The sequence below is a fragment of the Rhinopithecus bieti genome, unplaced genomic scaffold (assembly GCF_001698545.2).
Source record: "Rhinopithecus bieti isolate Rb0 unplaced genomic scaffold, ASM169854v2 scaffold_24306, whole genome shotgun sequence".
NCBI classification, from domain to species: domain Eukaryota; kingdom Metazoa; phylum Chordata; class Mammalia; order Primates; family Cercopithecidae; genus Rhinopithecus; species Rhinopithecus bieti.
This window is the reverse complement of record NW_016811898.1, coordinates 947,037-956,658: the sequence shown is the minus strand read 5'-3', so window position 1 is coordinate 956,658 and position 9,622 is coordinate 947,037. Positions and strand designations below refer to the sequence as shown.

The 9,622-nt window shown below is 40.3% G+C and overlaps 1 protein-coding gene across 1 annotated transcript in view; it reads left to right on the top strand.

Moving 5' to 3' along the window:
• The window catches only part of LOC108544245 (putative tetratricopeptide repeat protein 41), a 90,154-nt gene that overhangs the window by 12,912 nt on the left and 67,620 nt on the right, over positions 1-9,622 (top strand). Inside the window, 2 exon segments of the mRNA XM_017895296.1 lie at positions 2,139-3,143; positions 6,769-6,949. Coding sequence (XP_017750785.1) covers positions 2,324-3,143; positions 6,769-6,949 — 1,001 coding nt within the window. The 5' untranslated portion in view covers positions 2,139-2,323.

Here is a 9,622-nt window from a genome sequence, read left to right as displayed (position 1 = left end):
AAAAATTACAAAACAAAGAATTCACTCAATTATCTTTGTTTCTCTGTGTGATGTGTCTAGGTGTTTTATTGTTTTTTTTTCTTTTTATCTTTTTTTTGTATTTATACTGCTTGGGTTTATCTGACTTTCTTGGATTTGTGTTTTATGTCTTTCATTATTTTGAACATTCAAGCCTTTCCCTTCCCCACCCAACTATGTCTTCTGCCTCATTACCTCTTTTCTCCTTCCAGTACTTCAGTTATATCTATTTGGAGTAGATGAAGTTGTTCCCATAGTTCTTGGGTGTTTGGTGTTTCTTTCCCTCTCTCCTTGTTTTCCTCTTTGCATTTTAGTTTGGATTTCTGTTGTCCCATCTTCACGTTTTCTGATTCTTTCTTCTGCTGTGTTAAGTTTTCTAGAAAGTCTGATGAAGGAATTCATCTCGGATACCATGTTTTTTCTTTCTAATGTTTTCATTTGAGTCTTTCTCATAGTTTTCATCTCTTTGCTGGAACTTTACATCTATTTACACATGTTTTACATATTTTCCACTAGCTTTTTTTTTTTAATGGAGTTTTGCTCTTATTGCCCAGGCTGGAGTGCAATGGTGCGATCTTGGCTCACTGCAGCTTCCACCTCCTGGGTTCATGCGATTCTCCTGCCTCAACCTCCCTAGTAGCTGGGATTACAGGCATGTGCCACCTCACCCAGCTAATTTTGTATTTTTAGTAGAGACGGGTTTCACCATGTTGGCCAGGCTGGTCTCAAACTCCTGGGATTATAGGTGTAAGCCACCACGCCTGGCCCTCCACTAGCTTTTTTTAACCTATTATTCATAGCTATTTAAAATGTATCTGAAGTTTCCATTATTTGACTCATCTCTGAGTGTGGTTCTGTTTATATATCTATTGATAAAGGATTGGTAGTGAGTAAAATAGGAATGACCTTTGTTACAGGGGAATAGGAGAAGGTAGAATCTGCAAGGGCCAATAATCTGTCTTGAACCTTCTACATGTCTGGTGAGGCGTCTACTAATAAAACTCTAGTGTCTATTCTGCCATCTTTCAGAATTTTTTTTTTTTTGTAAAATAGTGTGAGATTGTGGTTTAAATTACTCTTTTCTAAATTGCCACCTATTTATTACAGTATTGCTTATTGCATAGGTATTTCCCACCCGCCAATTTTATAGTGTCTGCATGACCTAGGGTCTTATCTTTATTCTATGGTGGCATCATACTGTATGTGTTCTGGAGTAAGACTGACCCACGTTTGGATCCTGGCTCTCCACTTCCTAGCTAATTGACTTTGGATGTCCTGTTTAACCTGTCTGCACTTGTGTTTCTTCATTCATAAAGTAGAGTGGTAATCCTGGCTATCATAGGATTGTCAGAACAATACCATGCAAAGGGTTAACACTTTTTAAAAAGGTACTGCATTGTTATTTTGTTGTCAGGTGATCCTGATGAAAAATTGCTCTATAATGTGATATGTTTTTCCACAACTGAAAGCAATAAACATAACCAAAGAAGAGCAATATTTGGCATGGAAAAGAGTTGTATCAAGAAAAACCTCATACAACTAGGTTGTTACCATCTTTTTTTTTCTGAGCTGTTGCAAGCATAGCTATGACATTGTTGGAGGGTGTATGTTTTTCCATTAGCTCAGTGGAATTTAATTCATGGAGATGAGTGGAATGTTGTATGAGCCTGCACAATACAAGACTAAGAAAATTCCCTGAACTTTCCCAGGGTCTTAGATCCAGACTTCCTTGCCTCTCAGCTGCCAGCTGCTTTCAGTCCAGGGTCTTTGTTCCTCCTGTCCTAACTTCATCTTCAGACCTGCTTTCATTCTTGCTTCTGGTCACAGTCATAGGTCTTCCTTGGCTTGTTCTGCGCTTAAAGACATTGAGCTCCTTTTCTGGGTTTGTTTTCTTTTTCACACTATCAGCAAGTGCCCTTGTATAACTTCCAAATTCATAGGGGACCGAAGTAGCAGCTGGCCACAGGGACACTGAGAAGGTAGCCTGGGAGGCTCGGGGAAAGAGGGGGAGGCCTCTGGCTTGTACCCACTTGCCTTCTGGTTCAGCAAAAGCTTTGGAAGTACAGGGGAGACATGCACTGCCTGTAATCCTAAAATGAATGTTTTTTTTTCTTTTTCAGTCCTAACTTAAACTGGGTTGTTTTCAACTCTGATCTGTCCCTTGGTTGGCATCTCTCACCTTCCAATACTGATAAGAAACAGTTTTCAAGGAAGATTTCCACCTGTTCATAGCAAACATAATTGGGAGGAAGATTAGAAGCAGTGGGGGTTGGTGGCTGTGCTAGGATGAAAATTGTGATATTTTATGCATAGTGTTGTCCCCAAGCAAAGAGAAATGAACCAGAAGACAAATGAGAATGTACAAAGGTATACCCAATTCCTTCAAAAGCCCCAGAAACCCATTCAGCCTTACATCTGCTCGACTCTGAATGATTTTCAAGAAGAGAGAGACTTTTTGGCAAACAACATCTTCCCTCAGCTTAATGAACTCTGCAATTCCCGGGGCACATATTTCAAAGCCGTGGACCTGAGTTGGTCAGAATTAAAGGCCCCAAAATCCTTACCCACCCACCTGTTGAGACAGTATTCTTGTCTTCGCTCCCAACATCTGAAGCTCTGCCTTGACTATGTGAACAGCTGCTTTCCCTTTTTCATCTGCATGCTGGGTCAGACGTATGGAGACTTCCTCCCCGACTACTCACGTTTCATGACCTCCAAAGTGACTCGCTTGTCAAGCTTATCCAAAGTAGAACAGAATCTCTATGTTGCTGCAAAAAACGGTTATCCTTGGGTTCTGGAGAACCCCAACTGCAGTCTGACGGAGTTTGAGATAATCCAAGCAGCATTTCTGAATGAATCTCAATTTCAGTATTTTTACTTTAGGACTGGAACCCCACTGCTGAAGGCTTTAGATCATGAGGAAAAGGGAGAGAGGCTGCCCTCGAGTTCTTCAACGAACGAAGAGGAAAAATTGAGGATTGGAAAGCTTAAGGCCAAGATTATTAGTAAAGGGCTGCCTGTGAGATTTTATAGTGATCTCCACGAGTTGGGTGAGCTGGTTTTCAAGGACTGGTCAGTCGTGATAGAAAAACTTCATCCAGCCACTTTAATGATTGAAAATATAGGTTAGTAAATATGGAGATAACTAAGTTCTTTATCAACATAAAGGTAATGTTTTTATAGGTCTTCCTTGTGAAAGGAATTTTTAAATGATTGCAAATATTCCTTAAGCATTTAAAAATTATTATTGTGTTCTTGTGACATATATTTCTCAACTTTGAAGATTTTTGCAACTGAAAATAAGAGCAAGTAATGAGTCAGTCATGGAAGATTGTTTAGGGGGTTAAGGAGCTCAGAGAATACCCAAAATATCTGGCATTTAACAAGTGAGTCTAGAGCAGTGGTTCTCAACCAGGGCCGATTTTGCTCCCTCAAGGGACGTTTGGCCATGTCTGAAAACACTTTTGGTTGTCACGATTGGGGGAGAGGTACTAGCATCCAGTGGGGAGAGGCCAGCGATACTGACAAGCATCCTATAGTGCACAGGATGGCCCCCATAATAAAGAATTACCCAAAATTCAGAAATACTGAGCTAAGAGGAAGAGAATCAACTTTTATTAATTTTCTGGTGCTTTGGTTTTGTTATTACATTTAATCTTCAAGGTTTAACCCTGCAAGGTAGGTGTTATATTATAATTCTGATTCTGCCGATGAGCAAATGAAAGCTGCTGTGTAGCAGTGAAATGACTTACCAGTGTCACATAACTAGTGAGGGTCCAATCCAGGATTTGAACTCAGGTCCCTCTGACTCTAAAATCTATGCCTGTTCTTTTTCACCTCTTTTATTAGAATGTGACTCATGGATTGGCAGCCCCAGCATCGCCTAATAGCTTGTTAGAAAGGTAGAATCTTGAGCTCCATTCCAGGTCAACTGAATTAAAATTTGCAGTTTAACAAGATGACTAGGAGCTTCACATGTACATTAAAGTTTGAGAAGCATTGCCTGACATTATATTGCCTCTGAATGAAATGATTACCACTATTTTTGGAAATAGTGTCCTGTGGACATGTACCAGATTAAAAAGGGAAGAGTCTGTCACCTAGACACACTTCAGGAGGGATCTGTGATGATTATATGAAAAATAGGCTATATGAAAATTATGTGAAATTGAATGAAAAGTAGAATGTTTATATGCCTATGTGTGTCCTGGGGGTAGGCAGATGGCCTGTATCTTTGATTAGATTCTCAAAAGGCTTTAATGACCCCAAAAGATGATGAATTACTGATGAAAGGGCCCAATTAACATGGGGATGGAAAATGGTGGCAGATGGTACATTCTCAAATGCTTTCAGGGACCAGGCACACAATAGTCCTTGTAATGTGATAGGGAGCAGATGGATCTGTACTGAACAGGAGAGTCATTTGAATTCAGTGTGGGTGTTGGTGGTGAAGACAAACCTCTGCAGGCTAGACAAAACTGCCTAGAAGCCAAATCACCTGGACCCTGGAAAAAGAACATTGTATCAGTCCCAACTCTTTTGGTTGCAAGTGACTCAAACTGATTTTAACGAAGAGGGAATTTATTAGCTTATGTAACTAAAAAGCCCAGGATTAAGTCTAATTCAGCTCAGGCTTCATTCAGTTGCTCAAATGATGGTACCAGACCCTCGCCTCTGACTGCTTCTCAACCTGGCCCTGCTGTCCTGATGTTAGCTCAGCTCCTTGGCTTCTCTATCATGAAGGAAGAGGAAGATGGGCCATAGCAGCTCCAGGTTCAAGTCCAGCAGAAATGGCTCAAAGTCCTAGCATTCCTAACATTGAGTCTTTCTGGCCCTGGTTAGCCCGACTTGGGCCATATACTTGCATTTGATTCAATCACTGGGTACCAAGGGAATGTGATGCTCTGATTGGCTAATCCTGGGTCACAAGCCACCTCTGGAGCTGGAAGTGGAGTTAGCCTCCTTGGAGTAATGTGAACTGGGAGTTGGGATGGGGGGATCCCCTATGATAATCTAGGGCTGTCACTGAAACTAGGGTAGGGTGGTTGGATGTTGAGCAGCTAAAAAGAACCCACATATTTATGACAGGCTTGGGGTTTTAGAATCTGACAGACAGGTCTTTGGATCTTGTATTTTTCCACTCCTAGCTATGTGACCTTGAGTGCATTATGTAGTGTTGGTAAACCATAGTTTTTTCTTCTGTAAAATGGGTTAACATTAACCACTTTGAGAGTAATTATGTAAACCAGTAAAGACACCACCGGACACATATCAGGCACAGAGTTAATAACTAGTGAGAATGAATAATAACAAATGGGTTCAATAAGAATGTATGCATTTGGTTAAAGTCAGAAATGTGGTTAATATTAATATTCTTTTACTAATCTCAACCTAAACTGCGTCTATTGATTAATATTCACTAATGTGTCCAAGAATATAGCCTTTCTGTGTTTTGGAGTTAAGGTCATATTATTTCTCCATAGTATTCTCCTTAGTCTTTGATTTTGGATATTACTGAAAGGTTAGCTTATTTTAGACATATTCTTGAATGTATATATGTGGTCTAAATGCATTAGAAGGCATGGAATGGATGGATTATTTTTAAAATAATCCTTCCTTCCTTTAGAAAGAAGTCTTAAATTCTTTATCTTTTGGATCTTCAATGCCCTTTAATCACCTAGGTAGCTCCAAAATCTCATAGTCCACAGTCAGCATAGTGATAGGCCATTTGGGCAGCTGGTAGTTATTGTAAGACAATGTAGAACTATTAATTTACACTCTTGACCCATAGAAGTACTTTTGAGGTCCTTGAAGATCCCTGAGACTATTGGATGAGGCTCAGGGTCAGTGCAAGAGGACTGTTAGACTGTGAGGTCATCCAAATTCTGTCTAAGATCTTGAAACTTGAAGCTGACCTTGGACAGCCTGTGGATCCTCCCGGTCTTTTCTGGTCCGGTCTGAGCCGTGGGGCAGCCCTGTTAACTATGAAGGTACAATGTGAGTGTTTTGGGAACTTATCAGACTAAACTATTTGGTGTTCCTTTTCCTGCATGTGTTGATAACAGCCTTTACTCCTAAAACAAACAAACAAACAAACAAACAAACAAACAAACATAGGGAATATGGGTGTCTCCAGAGACAGGAGGGCATTTTGGGAGCCCAGAACACCCTGACTTTTATTAGGCAATGAATTTAGAATTGCAGTAAATTAAAACTGGAAGAAACTTCAGAAATTATCCATTGTCTGGCCCCTCCCCCTTATTTTACCAGAGAGTTTAAAAAACTTGCCCAATGGCAGAGCTGCAGCTGTACCCATGGTTGTTATCCTTATTAGGGCATTTGTCCTAAAAATATACCCCACTCCCTCAACCTCTGTCATAGATAGACACACATACATACCTCACAAGACTGAATTAGATAACTTCCTACTTAGCTAACAGTTTGAAAAAATGACCTGCATTATATAGCAAGCCTAATTTTTTTGCCCTTGTCATTCTGAGGTCATGAAATAACTTGGAATCCTAAGTAGGATTCTGTGTACAAATAGCAGAAGAAAGGTTCAATTCTTTTCCTGTAGTTTTCTTTCATTAGTATATTGAATGGGCTGTGAAATATGGAATATTTCACAAATAGAAAGAAGGTGATATAGATACAGAAAGATGCCTTCCTGGGCATTTGTAATAACACGTGGAATCGAAAATGTTAAACTACAAATCCAAGTTATTAAAACTTATCTTTTTTACTATCAAGACTACAAGCACAGCTTTGAACGTTTCTATCACGAAGAGTTTACTGAGAAGTGCAAGCAAATGTTTGTTATTTCCAAGGAGTCAGACAGGACCTTTGAAATCCTGGAAAAATTTGCCTTAAAGGATGTGGAACTTGATTTTAACAATGTGGCAGCAGGTTCCAGCTTAGATTCTGTCCCTAGGTAAGATGTTAAGAAATCCCAAGCTCAGGCAGAACAGCCTGACTTTGGTGAACGCAATCCCCCAAACTTGGAATGCCTTTTCTAACTTTCCCCATTCTATGCTCATCCCTTCGAGCAAGAGAGACCCCCTAAACGCCACCCCAGGGTTAGAATTTTCTTATCAGATATCACTCTGCACTTGCAAAGCTTTTCTGGTATTTCACATAGTTTCCTCCAGTGTCCTCAAGAAGATTAGACACTTCCAGAGTGCAGGGAACCACCTTCTTTTTTCTCCCATACAACAAAGGTGGTCTAAGTAATTTTTGAGAATGGTGCAGTGACTTTAAAGAGAAGAAATTAGGCCAGGTGCGGTGGCTCATGCCTGTAATCCCAGCACTTTGGGAGGATGAGGCAGGTAGATCACGAAGTCAGGAGATTGAGACCATCCTGGCTAATACAATGAAACCCCGTCTCTACTAAAAATACACACAAAAAATTAGCCGGGCGTGGTGGCGGGCGCCTGTAGTCCCAGCTACTCAGGAGGCTGAGGTGGAAGAATGGTGTGAACCCGGGAGGCAGAGCTTGCAGTGAGCCGAGATTGCACCACGGCACTCCAGCCTGGGCAACAGAGCGAGACTCCATCTCAAAAAAAAAATAAATAAATAAAAATAAAGAGACAGAGAGAAGAAATTAGGAAATATGAATAATGCATCTGCATAGTATTGTGTAATTTATAAAGAGCTTCCACATATGTCATCAGCTCATTATTACATTCAGATATTCAGCTAGCACTTATGAAAATGATATGAACCATATTGTTGTTTGTGTTTGTGTGTAAAGAATCAGGTTATCTTGAGCTGGGCATGGTGGTGTATGCCTGTAATCCCAGCTAATCAGGAGGCTGAGGCGGAAGGATCCCTTGAGCCCAAGAGTTTGAGCCCAGCCTGGGTAACATAATGGGACTCCATCTCTAAACAGAAAAACAGGTTATCTTAGTCAACATACACACTCCTTTATTGTTTTATCCAGTATCCTCTACAATAAAACCTCTATATCTTTCTCACTTTGGGTAGTGAAATACCGTGTTCACCATCCACAGGCATTAGGAAGCTGAGGCCAGCAGTGAGAGAGCTGGGGTTATCTGTGGTATCCCTCCCAGTCTCATCCCTGGAAGTGGGGAGGTTCTTAGGATAGCTTTATTTCTTCTATTCTCATTTTCCAGCTTTTACCTTGCATCTCGTGTGTCCTGTGAGAGATTTGTGCTTCGAAATAAAACTGCAGTGCTGGGATGGCTAAGGGCTGTTCTTCACGGTTGCTGCCCCAGGTTCAGAACCTACTGGTTTGGTTCACTCAGGGACAGGGCTACCAATACTTTTGTGGTTCTGGGAACCCATGCCAAGAGGAAGACAATTTATTCAGTTGATACAACATGGTGCTCGGTCAGTATTTTCAGACCACAGGAGAAACATGTAGGTCATGTGTTAAGAATGTTTGGTTTAAGTAGACAAATTCATAGGGACAGAAAGTTGATTATTGCCTTTTGGGGGAAGAGGGTAGTGAAAGAAATGGAGAATGATTCTTAGTGGGTACAGAGTTTCTTTTTGGGGATGCTGAAAATGTTCTGGAATTAGATAGCAGTGATGCTTGTACAGCCTTGTGAATATATTGAAAACCATGGAAGGGTACACTTTAAAATGGTGAATTTTTTAGTATGTGAATTATTTCTCACTTAGGTTATAATTTTAAGTGTTTCAGAGTGGATGAGAAATGTAATAAATGTTATTACAATTGAACAACTCAAATTATTGTGCTCAGTAAAAATATAACAAATAAACCCTTTTATAATTAGATATATGAAAACATTCAGGGCCTTATTTGATTTGCCATTTGGAAACAGTGCTCTGTACCTTAAGTTCCTGAATAGCATGTATAGGTCAACAGAAAAGGAAAGTTCTTTTCAGGTTTCAAAGCATTGTCTTAATAAACAACTATATAGATCAATAGGATCCTTTTTTTTTTTCTCATTTCGAAAGGAACCACAGATTGCTTTGCAAAATGAAATGTTCTTTTTGTTCTTGAGAATAAATTAAGACCCTACCCCGGATTATGTGGATGTCTCATATTGCATTTTTCCTTCATTTATTTTACCTGCTAGATACAAGAACTGTTCTAGACATGGGATATGGCAGTGAACAGAAGAGACATAAATTTCTGCCTCCACAGAGCTTGCATTGTGGAGACAGGCATGATAACTATGTGAAATACGTAGTATTCATGAGATGCCTTCAAGTGCTGTGGAGGAAAAGGAAACGCTGGAAGGAATTAGGCCATCTGGTAGGGTGAGGGAAGCCCTCACTGAGATGGTGACATTGGGTAACTACCAGAAATAGGTGAGGGAGCAAGCTATGCTCAGATGTGTTGGAAGAGCATTCCAGACAGAAGTCATAGCAAATGTGGAGGCCCTGAGGCTGCAGAAATAGCAAAGAAGCCAGGCGGCTGGAAGAAAGTCAGAGCTGTAGGGTTGGTGGTAGGGGATGAGGTTGGAGATGCAATGGATGGCGGGGAGGATGTGGATCTTGTTTGGTCTTACAGGTCTTTGTAAGGATTTGTGCTTTTACTGTACTACTTTTGAGCAGAGCAATAACCTACTTACATGACTCTTTTTTTTTTTTTTTTTTTTTGAGACAGGGTCTT